At 31.7% G+C, this 22,559-nt stretch overlaps 1 protein-coding gene across 1 annotated transcript in view; it reads left to right on the forward strand.

Moving 5' to 3' along the window:
• Positions 1 to 15,890, forward strand: part of eIF3c (eukaryotic translation initiation factor 3 subunit c) — a 57,928-nt gene extending 42,038 nt beyond the window's left edge. Inside the window, exons 15-18 of the mRNA XM_075382119.1 lie at positions 2,829 to 3,022; positions 7,528 to 7,731; positions 9,745 to 9,883; positions 15,327 to 15,890. Coding sequence (XP_075238234.1) covers positions 2,829 to 3,022; positions 7,528 to 7,731; positions 9,745 to 9,883; positions 15,327 to 15,424 — 635 coding nt within the window. The 3' untranslated portion in view covers positions 15,425 to 15,890. The remainder of the gene's footprint in view (positions 1 to 2,828; positions 3,023 to 7,527; positions 7,732 to 9,744; positions 9,884 to 15,326) is intronic.
• The last annotated feature ends 6,669 nt before the right edge of the window (positions 15,891 to 22,559 follow it).

Here is a 22,559-nt window from a genome sequence, read left to right on the forward strand (position 1 = left end):
TATTAGTGCAGAGTGCTATTGCACTCTGCTAACAGTATGTACCAAGGAAGAACAATGAGCTATTTCTGAATTCTCTGGTAGGAGGATGTGAAATGAGCTGAAATTCATGATACACATTCATAAAATATGTGGACACTGCTTTATTGGGTAAAAAGGTTTTTCGTGAAGCAAGATGTTTAAAAGTGGTCAGATGAGTGTAACAAACAAAACAGAAGCAGGATGCTCGTCAACCTCCACAACTGACAAGATTCAGCTAGCTCAAGAGATGGTTCCGGTGAATTGGCGAGTTACCATCAATGAGGTAGCATCTAATTTGAACATTATCATGGTTCTTCCCCTCAAATCATCCATGACAAGCTCAGCTTACATAAAGTCTTTGTGTGATGGATACCAAGACAGCCCACCCTACATGGCTCACCACAATACCATTCAAACCTTCAACAAGTTGAATGTTGAGATACTGAAAGCATTATCCCTATAGCCCAGATCCTGCTCCCTCCGACTTTCATCTGTTGGACCAATCAAGGGCTTAGTGAGATTTTCAATTTTCCACAGACTTAGACTTGCAGGAAGTAGTGCAAAAGTGACTTTGCGAGCAACTGAAAATGTTCTTCTTGGAAGGACTACACAATCTTGTGGACTGCTGGACCAAGTGCATTGAGAAGGGTGTGACTATGTAAAAAAAGATGTACATGTTGAACCCCTACCTTTGTGTAAATAAATTGTGAAGAATGTAAACTATAGATAATTTTTTGATTTCCTATTTCATCCTCTTCTCTTCCACTTCATTCTTATCTATGGGAAGATTTTTTGGCTTTATGTTAAATTTGTATAGTTCCTCCGTATGTTCCTTTCACCTTTTAAGTATTTATTTCTCAAGTATAATACTTTACCATATCTACTGACACCTCCTTTTTTATGGTTATACGAGGGTCATTTAAATATAAACCTGGAATATTGCTGCATGGACTGAGGTAGAGAGCATTGAATTTGGTGGGGTGCTGTGGGTAGTTGCGTATGTGTAAGGGGAATAATCGGCCAACCACATCTGTAGATCATGTTCCCAAGTTAGTAGCAGAATGTGTGAACAGGAGGTACCATCTCCATGTGTAATGAATTATAACTTGATTTCTTGCCAACAAAGGTGTCAAAACTTGTGGAATTTTGATTCAACTCCAGGCACAGTTCAGAGATTCTACCCTGTCAAAAACTCAAGTGTTTGATAAGGCCAAAAAAGTTTGAAGTGGCCGTGATGCAAAGGAAAACAAAAGTCAAAAATGTTGTCTGTAGACCAGCATCAATGTGACAATATTCAGGCTGTTCGTGGTCTTGTGGAAGGTAACCACCACATATCAGTCATTGAAATTGCATCAGAGGTGGACATAAGTGTTGGGAGTGTGCATACAGTGTTGTCAGATAATTGTGTACAGCAAAGCGTCAGTGAGGTGGATTCCATTTCAGCTTCTGAACTTCTTTGAAGAAGGATAGGCATTTTGGACTGTATTGTAACCTGCAAGGAAACATGGGTTCACCACTACAACTTGGAAAGCAAGAAAACAAGTATGTTGTGGAGGAAAAGTAGAGAGGAGGCGCCAGTCAGGACCAGGAAACACTTGTCAGCTGGAAAAGTTCTGGCAACTATGTTTGCTTCAAAAGGTGTGCTGCTGATTGATTTCTTGCAGGAAAGAAGGATGATTGGTAAATTTGGCATACTATTGCCATTTTTTGGAAGACAATCAGGGCTGCTTATTGCAACAAATAATGCTGGTAACTAATTCACAATGTCCTCCTCTCCACAACAATGCATGGCTGCATACAGTTGCTCAGACTCGCTAAAATTCATTGGATGCCTCTTGAATATCTACTGTAGAGTCCAGTGTTGTCACCTTGTGATTTCCGCTTATTTGATTTGCTGAAAGAAGCTTTAGAAGGGGAAAGATTCGAGGTCGATACCACAGTCTAGCAATTATGTACACAGTTAGTTGTTAAGGCAACCATTGTGTTTTTTTATGAGGGAATCAGGTGCAACTACTACCTATTCCTCTTCAATACTTCAGCCTTTTGCTACCCCCTTTCCTTTAGATGTCTTGAATGTTTCCCTTATCTTTAGTAGACTTTAAAAATAATATTTTTGCATCATTAGTTTTTCAGTATTTTGATTTGCTCAGAAAATATGTTAAATTTTGATGAATACTAGCCATTGTACCTCAAAGTGTCTCCCCAAAAAAAACCCAAAGAATATTTTTAAGTTATATGTAAACATTGATATTTTTAATAAAAATATAATATAAAAGATATAAAATAGAATATTTCAGAAAAAGGGAATGGTTTAAAAAAAGTCCAAAAAAATATATCACATTAGAAATAATTAGAAAAATAAAAACATTTAAAGAACATCGATAAATCAATTAATATGAGAAAAAATTAAAAATAGATTTTAATTGAAACAAGATTTCTGTAGGGAAATATTTTGAAATTGGTGCTGAGGAAAAAGAACACGTTACAAGTTGAATTAATAGATATTAATTTGTAAAATTATTTTGTGTTATTTAGTGTTCGTAGACCCCTAAACCATAACCTCAAATTGTTATTGAGTTTTGTTTTTTTTTATTTATTTGAGGCTAATGAAGACAGTGAAAAAATCACCTAGTCTGTCAATATTTGAGTCACCTCAGTATAGTAAAATACACTGACTGGACTAATTATTATTTACATTTTAAATAGTGATCGACATAATTGTTTCATGTATTAAGTAAAATTAAACTATTTATAATAACACTTTTCTATCATAAACATTTTTTTAATATGAAAGATTATTTTGTTGTTAGCTCATGAATTTGATGCCCGGCGCCGTATGATTTCTAAAACATTTTATCAGCAGTTGCGTAGTAGTGAACGACAGTCTCTAGTGGGACCTCCAGAAAGCATGAGGGAACATGTTGTTGCTGCCAGTAAAGCGATGAGAAATGGCAACTGGTCTATATGCCGTGACCTTATTATTAATGACAAAATGAATGCTAAGGTATAAGAAATTTTAATCTATTAATTATTATAATGGTAGAATATATCTTTTGTGCCCAAAATAGTCCATTGTAATTTATAAAGTAGTAAAAGAGGTAAACTTTATGGTAGATGATCAACTCTATTTAAGAAGTGTAAGTAAGAAGTGGACAGTTTTAGCCCTTAGATCGTTTTAAAGGCATGCAGTTTTTTTTTGTTACCAAACGTAGGACATGGTTTTAGTTCACAGTACAAGTAATTTTAGGATTAGTTGTTAAATATGTTCATCTTTGATCATGATTTTTGCAAAAATTGCTTCACCATATGCAACCTATTGAGAATTAAATTAAAGCAAAAAGTAAAAAAAACTAGTTTTACTGATTGGGAGGTGTCTGATGGGGGTGTATTTGTTAAAAATGTCATCCAGTTGGTGCAAACCTTTTGCAAGGGTTGTATTCTTGAACAACATATTACAAAGGTTATTCAGAAATTAACTTCTGGTTCCTGTATTGCAGAAAGGAGTGAGGATAGTGATTATATTTTTGATAATTGAATAGCCCAGTTTAGTGCAGTAGTTGTAGTAGTGTTATTTGAAATATCATTTACTTGTTTGTTCCTGTAAGACTCGTTTGAAATGGCTGCTGTCATAGAAATGCATGGCATCATCTGTTCCTTCATGCAAAAACCTGTCAGCTGCTGAAATTCATCATGGTCTTTGTGCAGTGTATGGAGGGAATATCATGAGTGACAGTGCAATAAGACAATGGTGCAATATGTTTTAGAAAGGTCAAACAAACATTGTCAACAATGAAAGAAGTGCTCAACCCTCAAATGTCACAGATAAACTTGTTGCATGTGTTGATGTGAAAGTTCAAGAAAGCCGTTTATTAATAATTACAGAATTATTCAAATTTTTCCTCACATATTGTAAACAGTAGTGTATGAAATCGTAACTGATATAATAGGCTTCTGTAAATTTTGTGCTTGCTGGCTACCTATACAAAAAAGAGGATGACCTTCCATCACTCTTACTGTAACAAGAATGATGAATTCATTGACTACATTGTAACAGGCGATGAGACATGGGTTAAATCTGTTAATGTAGAAACAAAGCTCGGTCAATGCAGTGGGAATACACAAGTTCTTGAAAACCCATAAAAGCTTGTCAAACACTTTAAAAAAAACAAAACTGATGGCATTGGTTTTTTGGGACTGTAAAGATACAAACTTAGTTGATTTTATAGAAAGTTGACAATTAATGCTGAAACTTACTTTAAGACATCAAAAAAATTGAGAAGGGCTACATAAAACAAACAACATAGCGGCACACTGAGTTCTGGCGTCGTTTTTCTTTGTGACATTTCTTATCTGCCCTTTCATTACAGCCCTGGTATAGCTCCCAGTGATTATCACCTTTTCCCAAAAATGAAGAAATGGTTAGTGATGCAACGCTTTGAAAATGACGAGGAGTTGAGAAACTGTTGTAAATTACCTGGCTTAATTTACAGTTGGCAGAGTTTTATGACGAGAGTATTCAAAAACTTGTTTACGAATATGACAAGGGTCTTAATTTGGGTGGCAATTATATAGAAAAGTTGCTAAAAGTAATGATTTATTTAAATTTTAACATCGGAGTTTTGATCAGGTGGTTTTTTGAGAAAATAAAAGACCTTGCTATATGCACATAGACTAAATCATAGCTTTAGAATTAATGTGACTAAAATACACAATAAATCTACTGTTTATACTAAAACTTGATATAATTCAAGCTTTGTCATAGACTAAGATGATTTCTTTACAGATTTTAGTGTTGCCATACTGGCTTACTGTTAGAATTTCAGCTTTACTTAGATTCTACAGTTTAAATAATATCAACCACAATAATAAAATTTGTAATGGAGGGTTTTTTACTGGCATACCTAATACTTATTTTCTTTCAGTTTTAAAATTTTTCCTCTGTTTTTAATGCTTCAGTTACTGTGGTGGAATGAGAAATGATATGACTATAAAGATGTATAAGTAGTAAAAACTGTACAACTGTAGTAAAAACTGAAGTAGTGAAAACTGTTTAGTAAGGTGAATAAAAAGTTAGTAAACTTTTTCTAAAAATTCTAAAGATAATCACACTGCAAAATTGATTTATCATTCATCTGTTAACTGTAACATGGTACAAGCCTGTTGCTATGTAAATAAATAAGTGTGGCCTGTAAATTAATGTTGAGTGAATTTTTGTCTGGTGTTTACTTATTTATTAATTTATTATGTTAATTATTAACATCTATTCCAACTTAATCAAATCAGTATAATGAGATTGCAGCTCAACTGCAAATATGTGTCAGTTTGAGAGTTAAGTTACAACAAAAAAATTCAAAATAAAATAATTAATAAAAAAACAAAAAACCAGACTACTAATTGTACAAATCTATAGAATAATTATAAAAAGTGAACAAAAAATAGTTAAAACAAGTTTTTCTTTCATTTCTTACAGCCAGTTTTTCAGGATGTAGTAAGTTAGTCTGTGATATAAAATTTAATATTACTTAACGTTTTATGTTTTATTTGGGTACCTGGATAGGCTATGATGATGATTTTAATGGCCTCCATTTTTTAAAGACTATCAGTCATCCAAATACAACATAAAATCTAGAAGTAATTTTAAATTTCACATCACAGACTAATTTAGTATATCCTGAAAAAATTCCTTAAAGAAAAACATATTTAACTATTTTTCGTTTGTTTTTCATTATTATTCTAAGTAAATTTTTTTGGTATATATTGTTTTATATGTATATGCCGGGTGGTCCATTTAAATTGAGACACATCTATATCTCAAAATCTACACATTTTAGAAAAAAATGTTTCCTATTAAAGTTTTTCCCATTTCAAGGGGGAAATACATTCACAACCTATGTTGCCCTTGATAAGGTTAAATAAAGGTAATTTCAAAATCAACTTAATTTTTTTAAATAGGAACCTATATTTTTATTGCAGAATCGAATTCTTTGAAAAAAAAATTAAAATTTCATTTCAGACTTTTTTTCTAAAATTAGTTTCATTAGGTCTGGCCCAGCTGACAAATTATATCCAGCTGATGCTAAATTTGAAATAAAAAACAATCAGTTCTATCAATAATGGATAAGAAGAAAAAGAAATTCAATATGTAAGCACCAGTGTACATTTTAAAATAGCCTAAAAGTGAAATTGCAAATGAATTTGTTTAAGTGAATGTATTATCAGTGTGTTTAATAATTTTTTTTATACTCGCCAACTGTTTAATATTAAATTAATTTAACGATTTACAATTAGAGAAAAAAACTGAAGTAATTTGCTTTACGGAGGATGCCATTGAAATGTTGATCAGACAGTAGTTCTGTATGCTCTACGATTCTCCAGTTGAAATACTCCAAATCGTGCTTCTGTGTACAGAATTGTAAAATAATTTAGTGATGGCTGAAAGTGCAGTGTTCAAAAATAGGAACCATCAAAATACTGTGACAATAGAAAACAGTGAAATAGTGGTAGCTGCCCGCCGCAGCTACCACTAATAATGTGATACCACTATAATGTGCTACCACTACAATGACCGCCTCATTGTAGATCCTCATGTTAGTTCAAGAAGAATCTCACATGACTATGGGATATTAAAAACCAGTGTTCTGAGAATATTAAAATGCCTGAGATTCCATCCGTACCACATTTCACTGCATCAGGAATTGCATGGCAACGACTTGGAATTAAGAGTAGCATTTTGTCGATAGGTGCTGGAAAAAGTACAGGTAGATCACAATTTTTTTCTTAATGTTCTCTTTTCTGACAAATCAGGTTTTACTAATGATTGAGCAGTAAACAGACATAATATGCATTATTGGGTAGTGCAAAATCCACAGTGGCTAAGGGATGTAGAACATCAACATCCGTGGACTGTCAATGTTTTGTGCGGAATCATAGGCTGTAAATTAATCGGACCTCATTTTTTCAATGGGAATTTGAATGGAGAGAAATACACAGATTTTCTAGAAATCTTTGAAATTTTCTAGAACCTTTACAGCTTGATGAACTACCCTTGGAGAAGAGAAGAACAATGTGGTTTCATCATGATGGCTGTCCATTACATTCAGTTATCACCAGAGTAATTTTGGACTCCGAGTAGAATGATCGTTGGATTGATTGAGCTGATCCACTTTCCCCTGACATTACTCCAGTAGACATATTTTTTTATGGTGTTGCCTCAAATAAAAACTTTACCTAGAAGTACCAACTACTCTTGAAAACATGAAAGAGCTTATTTCAAATGTCTATAGAAATATCAAGAGAGAAACTTTTATGTTACAATCACTTTTATGTTACACATATCTTTATATAATATATATTACTGGTAAAGGATGAATTTGAAAACTGATTTGAACTGAAAACTGATTTTTATATCAGCCTGTATTCATCTTTGTTTGTTTTCAGATTACTGTGTAGTAAATTCTCTGGCATTATATTATTTAATAATATGCTTTTAATTGTTTTTCTGTTTGTTAGGTGTGGGATCTCTTCTACGAAAGTGATAAAGTTAGAGCAATGCTTGCACGTCTTATCAAAGAGGAGTCATTAAGAACTTATTTATTTACATATTCACATGTTTATGCATCAATATCTATGGCTACACTTGCTGAAATGTTTGAATTAGATAAACCTATTGTTCATTCCATTATTAGCAAAATGATAATAAATGAAGAACTAATGGTATGTCTGCCAATATTTTAATTTGACTATTTTTCAGCCCACATATTTTTCATGATCATTTTCTTGTATATTTTTTATCTGATGCAATGAGTACAGTTCATTTAATAGTAACATAATATATAAATATTTCTTTATGATTGAATTTTTAGAAATATGGAAATTTTGATATTTGCAAATTTAAATATTATAAGAAAAAATAAGCTGCTGTACTGTAGTAAGTAGGGAGACAAATTGCAACTGTGTCTCTTGCTAGTGTACTGTTTTCTGAATGATAATTTCATAGTACATATTAAGTTTCATTGTGCTATTTTTTTTCTTTCTCTTTTATTTCTCAAAGCATTTCTTATCTGACAATTCATTACGTTGCCTGGAATTTTAGTCTCTTTTGTCAGGTAATCCTTAATCTGATTGAATGTTTATGTGATTTAAATTATCTTGTTTTTAACCTTTTGTTCTTCATTAACTCTCAGTATTTTTGTCATGAACAGTGATAATACATTTAACACCTATTGTTTTGATGATCATAGTAATCTTGATTTGTCAGTTCGTCTTATTGTTCAAAAACTATTTTCTTATTCCTTCACTTCAAAATTCCAGTACTCTCGCTATCAGTTGTTTGGTACTGAAAGTTGTGAGTATTTTCAGTTACTTTCAAACTGACTAGTATTTAAATTGACATTAAAACAGGTTTGAACTCCTTAGATGAAATCAAATGCCTTTGATTGAAAAAGTGTTTTTTTTTTGTTCAACATTATACATGGATGATAATTCTGTGAACAGGATGTCATTGAGATTCAATAACTTAATGTCACAAAGACATGAGAAGTGAACACTGGATAAAATATATCATAGTTATCAAATAAAAGCTGAGTTTATAGATTTTTTGACTGGTGTTAATGACCAGACAATTTGGCATAATTTATTATTGAGGATGAAATTTACTACAGTAACAGTCTACTTCTTGATTCCTCAAAACGTTTTTCTGCATTAGTGCATTAATCAGTTGAATTTAGTAAAGTAATTAGAATGTTCTTTCGACCTTTTTTCATGAAATTTACTTATTACTGTTAATAAATGAAAGGGTTTTTGAGGTCATAAGCAGCCAGCTGTTGTCTTTGTCTGCCACTTAGACATAAACATGGATGAAGGATTTTTTTTCCATTGTTTTATATATTGAAAATAATGTTTACATTCCTTCTATCTGTATCATACCATGTTATCAAATTGCACGGTTGAATTGCTAAGCTAACCTTTTTTCTGATACAAGCAAATATTTTTCTTTATTTCTAGAAAATTGGTTACTTTTTCTAGCTATTTGTTGTAACATTTGTATCATTTAATTCAGCCAATAAAGATTGCTTTTAAACATTCTCAAAGAAAGTTTCAGAGGCAATCTGAAAAATATTGTCTGTAGACAATTAAAAATGCACAAAAATTTATAAAAATTTTACCAGCACAGAACATATGACCAAGCTATAGTACATTTATTGCAATTCTAAAAAATATAACACTCAGGAGACTGCTTGTTTGCTAATTTTCCAGCATGCCTAAGTATGTGGCTTCCAGACTAATTATATGTATGTAACTGATACATAAAAGCAGATTTTTAATGAAATGTTGAGTGTGTATATATATAATTATTTAAAATTCAACCTAAATACATTCAGTTTATTAGCATGCTTAGCATTTGTAGCACTTTCTTTGTTATCTACGGCATGACCACTTAAGTCTGTAATGATTTTAATATTTTCTTTATAAAATGTATCTAAAATTTAATACTACCATGGTAGACAAGAAATCATATAAAGTTTTTTGTTTTTAAATGAACAATTCTGTCAAGTTACCATTATCAAAAGGTATTTATTTTTTAATAGTTTCTAGTGAATCTATATCGGTAAGATAAACAAATCTATGTTTATTTAAGTTAAAATATTTTGCTGTATTAGTTTAAAATTATCAAAAAAGAAAACATATATAGTATATAAAATTTATTACTTTTTAATTTTCATTTAGGCTTCCTTGGATGATCCAACTCAAACTGTTGTAATGCATCGCAGTGAACCAAGTCGTCTACAAGCTCTAGCTTTGCAGTTAGCTGATAAAGTTAATAATTTTGTTGATTCAAATGAAAGGATCTTTGAGATGAAACAAGGTAGGTTTATAATAAAAAAACTCCATGTTAGTAAAGATTGTACACAACTATTATTTTTTAATTACAAACAAATCAAGTTTACCTAAGTGATATTAACTTTTGATGTGAATTTGTTGTAATTACTCCAAAGTTGTTCATCTTCAAAAATATTAGTGTTATATTTTGCACTGTTTCAGTAGTTATTGCTGGTTTTTCTTTTTATTTAACCTGGTGTAACTGCTGCAGTAGCTAGCTAACTGTAAGCGAAAGTATAATTGTCAAAATTTTGGGTGTGTGGGTTTGCAAATCTCAGTGTTTCATAACCCCCTTGACTAAAAAAGACAAAAAAAAAACTGAAAATCGCAGAATAAATATCTCTTGACTGCCTGAATATTAAAACTTTAATTTAATTAAAATATTCATGCATACAGGTGAATGATAGCATTAAGTTTTATAGTTAACCAGTCAAGGGGTGTGGTATAATCCACCTTTTATGTCCTAACATTCCATAATATTTTGAGGGTTTCCAAGTAATTTGAAATTCAGTACACTTCTGTGGAATCTCATGTTCTCAGTCATGATTGAATTCATTTTATTAAATTGCACATTAAAATAAAAATATTAAAAATTATTACTATACTGTGACGCTAAAATAGAATCATGCACATGGTGTCATGTTCGTTACAGTATTATATTATGATAATTGAGACTATGTATTAATTTATTGTACAAGTGCTGCTGTCTGTTGCCTTCTTTACAAGAATGTCTCCCTCATACTATGTGATGGTTTGTCAAATTTAAATTCTATTTGTACTTATATATGTAATATTTTTCTAATATATTACTTTTTTGTCAACTTTATTAATTTACAATATTTCTAAATTTGTGTTAAAATCACAATTAGAATGTTTATTGTTTATTTGGTGTTCTTTCATATTAGATAAACCTAATTTATTATTTTTGTAATTCCTATAATGTTCAAGAAATTAAAGTTTAAAGGATCTATTTGTTTTCCTATATAAATATCCACATTTATTACATTTAATTTCATAAATTCTACATAGACTGTAGTGTAATTTTTGTGTTTTTAAATATTTTATTATTTGGTTATTAGCTTTATATGCCTGTTTAATTTCTTTTATTTTTTTAATGTTAGTAATGTTTTCAATGATAATTAGTATATACAAATACTTTATGTATGTTTTCACTTTTTTTATCTTATTATGTATTGGTTGTAAGGTTATTTTGTTATGATGTAGCTTCATAAAAGAAGTAATTAAATAAATTATTATTTAATTTTTCATTGTTATTAAGTGTATAATCGATATGTCTATTAATTATATTATATGTCTTCATTTTTTGACTGATTGTTATATTATTAGATATAGGTGTTCTCTATATAGTGATGTTTCAAGTTGGTTGTCATAGTTTATTTTGATATTGACATCTAAATAGTTTATTATTCTATTATTATGTATTTCAAATGTGGATTTAAAATTTTCATTGTAGGGATTTAATTTGTTTAAAATTATTAGATGTTCATTGTTTTCTATTGGGTTAAATATGATGAGAATATTGTCAACATAAAACTTGAAAACTTGGGATATGATGCCATATATTAATTTACTCTCAAAATCCGGTAGATATATTTCTGATATAATTGCTGATAGTGATAGTCCCATAGGTAGGTATATTTTTTTTTTTTTTTTTTTTTTTTTTTTTTATATTTGCTATTAAATTCAAAATAATTTTGTTGACGTATATTTCTTATAATAGTAATGATACCTTTAAAAAGTTTTGAATCTTCTTGGTTACTTTTGGATTTATTTTTTATTAATTCTACGTTTATAGGTAGGGTTTATAAGTTTACTAGGATACATGTTAGTTATGTCATAACTAACATTCTACATTTAAATTTTTAGCTTATTCCATTTACACTTAAACATTTAATTTATTTGTTAATTCATAAACACCTAAAACTAGATTTCCTGAACAGGAATTACAAAAATAATAAATTAGGTTTATTTAATGATAGACCAAGCTGGGAAATTAGTGTAATGGTTACACTCGTCATCACAAGGTCGGCTGATTTTCGAAGTTGAGAGTTCTAAGGTTTGATTCTTGGTAAAGGCAGTTGCTTTAATACAGATTTTAATGCTAGATTGTGGATATTGTATTCTTTGGTGATTGGGTTTCAATAAACCACACGTCATAGGAGTGCTCGGCCTGAATGTTCAGTCTATATGCTTACTGGTACAGTTACACTAACGTACATTTACCACTACCACGCATGTCAGGTCTGACAAGCGTGTTAGTGGTAATTGCAGTAGCTAATCTATACACACTTGCCCAGACCCAGCAGTAGCTGGAAAACTGGTTGGACAGAACAAAAATCTAATATGACAAACCATCTAATAAACAATAAACATTCTATTTCTGATATTGACATAAATTTAGAAATATTGGAACTTAATAAAAATTACAATAAATTAAACATATTAGAAAAATATTAAATATGTAAATACAAACAGAATTTCAATTGACAAACCATCATACAGTATTAGAAGGTAAACATTCTTATTAAGACAGCAGCACTCATTTATTTTATTAATATGTAAATTTCATTATAATTATACAATACTGTAACAAACATTACACCATGTGCATAGTTTTATATTAGTGACTCAATATATTGTTTTGTTTTAAGATTTCTATTTTAATGTGTAATTTAATAAAATAAATTCAATCATGACTGAGGATGCAGGATCCTGTGGAAGTACTATTGTAATACTTCTCAGTGACAATCTTGCATTTTTCCAAGTAATGTGCACTACACCATGAGAATGCTAAAATAAAAAGAAAAAAAAACTATAGCTGTGACTTTTCTTGCAGATTGAACCATTTTTACTATGCAAAATGCATTTTCACCTGTCTCCATCTCTATTTGTGGACTGCTATTGCTCCCCAGTTGTAATCATTAATCCATGTTTCATTTACTATAATAAGACATTGAAAAAGCTCAATGGAATTCATTTAAATTAGTCTAAATTAGTCATTTAAATTAATCTTGAGATTATGTTATAATCTCAAGATATCATATTTGTCAAATATGTTTTTGGAAAATATTTAGCTAATTTTTTAAATTAAATATTCCGATAATTAAATGATCAGATATTTGTATTTATTTATTTATTTATTTTTTAAGTTTTAGAGGTGTTAATTACTGTGGTCATTAGCCTCTTCCACAGCAAAAAATAAAAACATACTATTCCTTCCCAGTAATAAAACACTTAACGACATAGTCAATAGACTTGTCTTATCAATAAAATTGATCTAAAATACTGACTTGTCAGAGGACTAAAACCCAAAAGAAGACAAAATGGCAAGGGTGTAAATTGTCCTTGCAAAAACAAGAAACCATTTCTTTCGAAACTTTCAAATTTTACAACTAGTAAAAACACCCTTATAATTATCATTCCAAAATATATTTAAACATTGTTATATAATTATATATAAGTTATGACAAGAGTGTAAAGGACTCTTGTCACTTAGTATCTCGCATCCAAATAGACATATCTAAAAATTATTTAAATAATACATATCTATAACTTATCCACAGAAATAAAAAATCAATTTTCCTTTAATTTTATTGCCTTGGTTTTCCTTTCAGCCATCCCTTTTTAGTTCTTTTCTCCATCCTGCGAAGGGCCTTGATATTGACATCCATTGTGTCAGAGTCTTTCAAGATGGAGTCTTCAGTTCCCCCGCCGTAAGTCTTGAAGGATCAACCTACTCCTGGCATTGGATGACACCAGCTCTGCTGGCACAGACAAAATTACATAGCAGTCCATATTGGATGCACTTACAGCCAAAGTTTGTGGGGCGGTCAATTGTCTAGCCCTTTGCGCTAAAAGTCTGTGTTTTTGGAGGTTCAACCATCGGCTTTTTAAAATTCTCCTTTTCCAAAATCATAACTTCTATTTTCACTGATCCCTCAATGGGGTTTTTTTACTTCCTGTACCTTTACTTTAGTTGGTTTAGTTTTCTTTTCACTTACTGCTTTAATTGTAGAAAAAGATTTCGGCAGATCTATCAACTTTCTTCTGCATAGGTTTCAGAGCTTCAAACTGCTTTCTCTTGATGAACAACTCTTCATTTTGTCTTTGATGATACGTTTGATCATCGTAGCTAAGGCTGGTGCCAATTCTGCAAGCACATTCTTTGATTTTATAAAAGCTGTAGAAGCCGCAGGAGCAGCCGCAACTTGCACATACGAAGCTGTTTTAGGTGTCCTCCAAGCACAATTTTTCTTGCATCAAAGTAGCTCATTTTCTGCACTGTCTTAATTTTTTGGATTGCTACTTCCTATTTGGTATATAGGACAATTCCTATACCTGCACACCAATTCTGCAAGCACATTCTTTGATTTTATAAAAGCTGTAGAAGCCGCAGGAGCAGCCGCAACTTGCACATACGAAGCTGTTTTAGGTGTCCTCCAAGCACAATTTTTCTTGCATCAAAGTAGCTCATTTTCTGCACTGTCTTAATTTTTTGGATTGCTACTTCCTATTTGGTATATAGGACAATTCCTATACCTTGCGGAATGGTGTCCATGGCAGTTGACACAGACACGAGGATCCCTGCTTGGGTCATCTGGGTGTAACGGCTCACCACGCACGCATATCTATTTCCTTGTGCATCTTGCCACCGTATGTCTGAATCACTGACACCCAAAGCAATGCAAGGGTGTTGGAATAAAAGGACGCACATCCAACCTATGAAAACCAGCCTTAATCTTCTCAGGACACTTTGGTTTGTTGAAAGTAAGCACATGTGATGCAGAGGGTTGAACTTCCCCATTACAATGCATGTTTAAACGATGGCACGCAACGCCTTGATTATGTAGTTCTTTTTCCTGTTTAGCCTCCGGCTACTACCATTTAGATAATTCTTCAGAGGATGAATGAGGATGATATGTATGAGTGTAAATGAAGTGTTACTCTTGTTGATTATGTAGTTCATCAACAATCTCCTCTTCTGTGCAGTTTAACAAATCCCTGCACACGTCAATGCCCTTTGAGGTATTCAAAATACTATGAGGAGATACCTCAATATTCATGACTCTGATTTTCTTCGCTTTTAGCAGTCATAGAATTCTTCGTGTTGCAACTACTGTATATTGTGCATCACATTTTTTTGACTATGCCTTCATCACTGGTGTGTGACCTCAAATACTGCTCCGATGCAAATAAATTGTAAAAACCCATCAACTTTCAATTTTATTTTTAATTATTTTTGTACATTAACTAAAATTAAAAGTAAATAGTGGCAATAACCATTAATATCTATGAAAGGTAAGAAATTTGAGAGTTATTATTTGCTTATTTAGGTATCTTCTTTGTCACATAATATATCCAAAGAACATTTTCATTTAAAAAAAAAAAACATTTTATTTGTTTTTCAGGAAACTTCTTTCTCCGTGGTGGCAATCAAGGCCAGTTCCGTCAAAATTACAACAGACAAGAATGGGGTCGTCAGCGTCGTGAAAATCGTGCCTATTAATATAATTAGAAAAAGTGAAAAATTGATAACTACATTTATCAATTTTTCACTTTTTCTGATCAATTTTTTTTTCCACAAACTTTTGTCAAAAATTGTAAATTTATTAAATACAGCTATAATATTCTGGAAGTTTAGATATTCCTTCTTGTTTTATTTTTATTCCAGACATCTTGTTTATGTAATCATGATCATGGAGTTCATATAAGTACATAATTTAGTGCTAAGTGAATTTAAAAAAAAAAAAAAACAATTTTCAGTAATTTTTTTTTAACAAAAGGTGTATATTTTATTAAAAACAAATTGGATATTGTGGTATATTAATCTTGTATTGAATGGAAACATTTCTCTTTATTACTGGAAGAAGAATAAAGATATGTTGTAAAATTCTCATGGTATGTTGTTTTTTTGGTTGTTTGGTATACTTCATGTATTGGTTATGTTGAAATAAATTATGGTTTCCATATCACTTAGTCTTTTTGTCAGAGCTGCTGCATTCTATATTCTTATATATATATATATACATTTACACACACTAGCCTGTCAGGTTTCTGGACCTCTTAACGCGTTCTTTATTCTCATGGTTGTGAGAATATTAAATATTTTACAGATATTCATTAAAGAAAGAACTATTTTACTTTATTATATTTCTGTTGTCAGAAATATAATAAATAAAATTAAATAAATATAATATGTTTCTTTTATCAGTATCCTACCCCCCAATGGGTGCTAGGGCCTTGATCTGTGGCTTAAAAACCCCTTCCTTGGGATAACATGAATATATCCTGGAAATTTGAAAGCAAATCAGTCGATTAGTTCTCATGTGATGCTGTTACAAATAAACAAACAGACAGATCCACAAACTTGCATGTTTGTAGCACTAGGAAAGTTTTGCAGTGTGATTGAACTGATCATCACAGGCAGTTAAAAGTCAGCATGTGTTTGGACAGGTCTCAACACTGTAGCCACTCTAGTTGCTATCTCTGTGTCATTTATTTTTCAGCTATGTTAGTGAAAAAAAGTATTGATGTCATGGTCAAAAACAATTTCAGGTAAATTTAAGCTAAAATTTTGAATGTGGATTAAGTGTGTTGATCAGTGTTTAGGGAAAATTACTACTCTGGAGAGGATTGTCCTCATTATACAAAAGTATTTGGTTGATAGAACTGAGTACAACGACAAAATGATTAAGTTCAAGTTTACCATCTTCATCTATGACTGAGGAAATATTGCTGCAGTATGTAAGATGCTCGAGACAGATACGTGTGCAATTTACCATGAAATAGAGGTATCCTTGGATATTAATGCACCAACAATAAGTCCTATTCCCTGAGATCATTTTCAAGTTAAAAAGCTTTGTACCCTTTGGATGCTGCATAACTTAATTGATGATCAGGTGGCATGTCATGTTTCATGGGAAATTTCACTGTATAAACAGTGTAGTGACAGGTGATGACACTTAGCTATACCATTATGACACGCCAATCAAGGCTCAAAACAAAATGTGGGTGTTTGAAGGCAAGATCCCGTTACTGGGAACTAGTATTTGGAAGAATGATTGTCTAAAGTTACTGAAACTTTCAAAAAGCTGCGCCCAAACTCAAGGACGGAGACATGGTTTCTTCATCATGATAACCTTCTCCAGCACATCACTTCAAAGTGTGGCCATCGTTGATATGGCCGGGAAACTTCTTCTTTTTGGTCTTCTGCAGGTGGTAGTTGACGATGAATTGAAAATTCACTCTCATGCACACTCTTTTATTGGAGCCTGAGAGTGGTGGGGATGCAGTACCACTGTGGTGGGAGAATGCACGGTGGGAGTGATGCTTATATCAGTGCGTCTGTATACTCTGTGCCAGCTCACATCATTGCTATCGTGTTCGCCTGCCGATATTAAATATATTAGGCATATATGTGGTAACAATATATATAATAATATTTTGAAGTTTGCATTCATATTATTTAAAACTTTATTTTTCAAGTAATACTGAGAAATTTTTAGTACTTGAATTACCAGGTGGTGTTGCATTAGGTAAGCAATTTAGTAACTCTGAATTTTGGATAGTTTGACAAAAAATATTTTTAAATAATTGATTCTAGAGGCCAAAACATTTTACATATTAAAGTAGAAATTATAAAATGTTCAGATATTGGTACTTTACCCACCGGGTTGGTCTAGTGGTGAACATGTCTTCCCAAATCAGCTGATTTGGAAGTCGAGAGTTCCAGCGTTCAAGTCCTAGTAAAGCCAGCTATTTTTACACGGATTTGAATACTAGATCGTGGATACCGGTGTTCTTTGGTGGTTGGGTTTCAATTAACCACACATCTCAGGTATGGTCGAACTGAGAATGTACAAGACTACACTTCATTCACACTCATACATATCATCCTCTGAAGTATTATCTAAACTGTAGTTACCGGAGGCTAACCAGGAAAAAGAAAGAAGATATTGGTACTTTAGTATTTGTGCGTCTTGCTGATTATATTGAAATTATTCATCGTAACAACATAAAACTAAATTATAAACTGATATCAGCTAAATTACATCTTATACATGAACGGAAAAATTAGTTTGTTAGATAATGAATTTCTTCTGTGTGGTTCAAGAGGAAACATTCTTCTGGATGTAAAGCCATGTCATTGTGAAATAGAAACCCTTGAATTATCAGTATTGTATCTTGTATGTAATTTTTACACCATTATAACGCTGGATATTTCATGATGTAACTGTTGTGAATGCTAAAATCTGACTGATTACAATTCACTGTATCTCTAAAACTACTGTACCAAATCAAGCAAAATAATAATTTTAATTTTATCGTTATATAATAATGCATTGTGTAGGTCATATGTCATTATAAAATTAATTATAAATTCAAAAACATAAATTATAATAGAAAAAACAGATGTGATTAAAGCCAATATTATTTAAAATATAAGCACATGAAATATTGTTAAGGTAAATATAATGAATTACTCTAAAGAAAGTATTAATGAAAATTAATTTGAGCACATATTTATGTGGAAATTCAGATGTATATGAATTCAGGATTTTTTAATTAGTTTTATTTAAAAAGTCATAGACAGAGATAATATTGCTTATAATAGTTGGGATAATACTGGTTATCCCAACTCTGCAAAATAGGCATTTGTTTTGTAATCACCTCCTCTTTCAGTAAAATCTTCCTGCCAGCCATTTTTTCATGTTGCAGAAAACATAGTTAAAAGAAGCCAAATCTGGAGATTAGGAGTTTGTGGAACGAGTTTAAACTCCAACTCAATGCTGCGATTGCAGAGGAGTGAGAAGGCACATTATTGAGATAGAAATGGACTGTTTTGTTTGCCAATCATGGACATTTTTCTCACAGTTCGATTTTCAAACAGTGCATAGTATTTGCCTGTAATCATTGAACCTTTTTCTAAATAGCCGATGATGATTATCCCTTGTGAACCCCAAAAGATAGTCTTCATAAGTTCCCAGCTGAAGGAAAAGACTTCACCTTGTTTGATGCAGACTCCCTGCTGGCAACTTGTTGTTTGCATTGTTTCTTGGTCTCAGGCTTGTAGTAGTGTATCCATATTTGTCTAGTGATTTAAAAACCTGTGGATTTTGCTGAAATAGCTGCATACCATTCATGGAATACGTCATGATTTTGTTTTTGGTTAACCAAGAAATCACTGTACCCATCTTACAGATAGCATTTTTATTTTCAAGTATTCAAAAATATCATGTACTCAGTCTGTTGAGATAGTCAGCAGTAGCAATTTTACATATCTTCACTCTTGTATCGTCCAACACCATACTCATATAATGAATTTTATCAATCATTTCTGGAGTAGTGATCTCAAGAGGGCGCTCAAAACATTCAGTGGTCATATGACCACTTACAACATTTTTAAACCTTTTATAAGCTGTTCCAATTGAAGGTGCAGATTGACCATAATATTTATAAAGTTTTTTTTTTTTAGTCTACTGAGTGGATTTTGCCCGTCATAAAGTAATTTTTAATTAATATGTGAAATTTTCTTTTATTCATTTTTTAGAAATCATTCTACTTTCTTAATTTAAATAGATTCCATACACAAACAGATTGACTGATCTGTTTCAGATTAACTGAAACTTGGTATGCGTTATTATAAAAGGTGCTACTAACTGAAAATTTCCTCAGTACACATCAGTGGTACCAACTCTTGAATTCTGCATGGACTTTTCAAACCATCCTTGTAATACTCAACAAAAACAATATCGCAGTAACATGAGCAATAAACAAAAACAAGTCATCTTTCTTGGTACAAAAGATTTATTAACTTCCTAATGTTAATAAATTTCTCTACTTCATTCATATACTATACATTTTCTTTTGTAATAAGTATTATAAAATTAAATAGTTTTACAGTATACTATTCAAGGGAAAGTTGATCAGATCTAAGTTTGCATGTCACAGTTTTTGCACTTCTTGATGTTTCATAATCCTGTCTAATCAAAAAATACAATTTTAGCAAACATTCTGAAAGGATTTATGCACATATGTATGTTGGCCTGTTTTTTGTTTAATTGCTCCAGACTGGATTAACCAATTCTTTTTAAATTCGGTGCAACAATTTCTGAACGTGAGGTATTGATGTCATTTAATTTTAGTTATGAACCAAGTTTCCTTGACCATTTGTTTGGTCAATGAGGCAGAGAGGTACATATCTTTTGGGTAATATCTCAAAATTCTGCTCAAGGAGTGTGCAGATTTTTTCACATAACACTGATAAACACATTTTTGTTTCTTAACCTGTGATGAAATCAATCTGTTTTATAATGCTGAAAATGAATCTGAACTCAGAATTTTCCTCATCACCCAATGCTTTTGAAAACTTCAAAATTTAAATTTTGGAAATTGTTGATATACAATGTATATGTTTTAACATTACATATCTATCATACCTCTATTGAACAATACATAAACAAGAATCATATATCTGTAAAAATAAAAACAACACACAGCTGGTTGGATTTGTTACCTTACTGCTTTAAATATTATAATATTTTCAGTCAGTATGATAATTGTATTAAGTAAATGAACAGTGAAGTCTCATAAATGATTTGGAGAGTTTTTGTCGTTTGTGGTAAGTTCACTTTAAACTTTCATTGTATGTTGGTTGATCATAGAGTACAGGATGTAATCAAACAATTTGTGTCTAAAAAAATATTAACCAAGATGATAATACAATAAAAATAGATTTTATGCAATTAAGTACACATTCTCAATTTATCTAACATTATTTCTCTTATTAAGTGAAGAATTTTTTAACGTAAACATATATAACTGCAAAATATGATTACAAGCTTTTATTAAGTTTGGCACCTAATCTTTATTACTAAAAATTACTTACAGGCCCATTTGAACTGAAAAATTCATAACCATGTTGAGCATATTTCCTCAGTCAAAATTTTGAGAGGCACCCTCCATTTTATTTACTAAACAAGTATGAATTTATTATTAATAAATTTATTTCATATAAAAAATACAAATATTACATTACTTTTAAGTATTTCATATAAGGACAGCAATAAGTTTCTTTTAAATGTAAAATTCATTAGCATCACTGGTGTGATGAACTGAGGCATACAGGGGCCATTCAGGGACTGATACCGTACAATACGTGTTAAAGGGACATCGTGAATGGAATGCCATAGCAACCTTAATCATGAATATTATAAAGACTAAGGAACGAGATGCTGTTGGGGTAACCTGGAGGTAGGGTCTTACAGGGGCAGCTCTGTTCATGAGAGGGTGGTGTGCTGAGGTGGACCACCCTTGATGACTGACTGGGGACCCTCAAGTTCGTGGGTAATAAAAAAAAGACTGGATCCCTCCCTAGGGAGGGGGTATGGTTAGAGGCAGGCATATAAAAGACCCAGTCCTGGCCTACTGAGTGAATGACCCCTGCAGGAAACGGCATAGCCGGGTCTCGGTAGGTTAGAGGCAAAGGCAACCTCTGAGGGTGTACAATGCATTAACTGGTCCACCCTCCTAGCTATGGGAGAAAAAAAAAGTAAAATTAATTATTAGACTGATGTGTATAACAGAATCCCCCAATTCTATCCTTCCTTTTTTGGTTATTGTTGCTGAATAGAATAATTTCTGTTTAAATATTTTTCTTAAAACATTAATATTTTTAATATTCCTTTGGTAGAATTTGACATATTAACCATAATTAAAACAACACAAATTACTAAATAATCAACCAATGCGAGTCCTGTAAACAAAGGACTAATAATTGTAATAAGTATCTGAATCTTTATGAAACCGAATTTTGTGTACTTTTAACTAACTTACAGGATAAGATTGATGTTAGAATTTTTATGAGTCCACTATAAATTATGATTAAACATGATCATTTTACTATCTGGCGGGAACATTATTATGCCGACTACTGGCAAAACCAGACTTCCCTTTAGAAAAATAAATCATGCCAGCATTATTAATCTGGAATAAAATATCAATGAAAAGTGAAATGTTGCAGACCTTGTACTTCCGAGCTAGAGATTGACTAACATATCTGTAGAGTAAAATGGGAGAGCCACCATCTTATTTCTTTAACAAAACTGAAAAATTTACAATGGAAAGTTTTAGTTCCTTCATTTCATGCAACTCTACATTTAGTGTCTGTCTGTACGTCAGCGAGTCACTTTTACTGTATTGGCTTGATATAGAAACGAGATATTGACTGCGTAATGAATTTCATTTTAACATAAAACAGACACTAAATGGTACATGATATTTATTTCGACTAATATTCAATACAATCTTGTTCAACGTTTGTCTCTGATCTGAGAAGTAAGAGACATAAGGCATAATCAGCAGCGGTAGTGGTGCTCGCCGTCGGTTGCGTTCACTGAACACTTAGCGCGCCGTGCCAGCTTTGCGACGCTTCCGAAACAGTCTCGCTTACTAGGTATCGGACATTGGGAAACCTGTGCGTGGCCCATAATCTCCCCTTTCCAACGATATGCGTAAATTATATTTCCGTCTGCCATTAGCGGGGCTGAGGCTGACATATTGAATTTTTATGCTTTTTTACTTAATTGTCCAAAATACACTTATTATTACTAATATCGATGTGTCTCGACAAACTCTCAACA

This window comes from Lycorma delicatula, chromosome 1 (genome assembly GCF_047948215.1).
Source record: "Lycorma delicatula isolate Av1 chromosome 1, ASM4794821v1, whole genome shotgun sequence".
Lineage (NCBI taxonomy): Eukaryota > Metazoa > Arthropoda > Insecta > Hemiptera > Fulgoridae > Lycorma > Lycorma delicatula.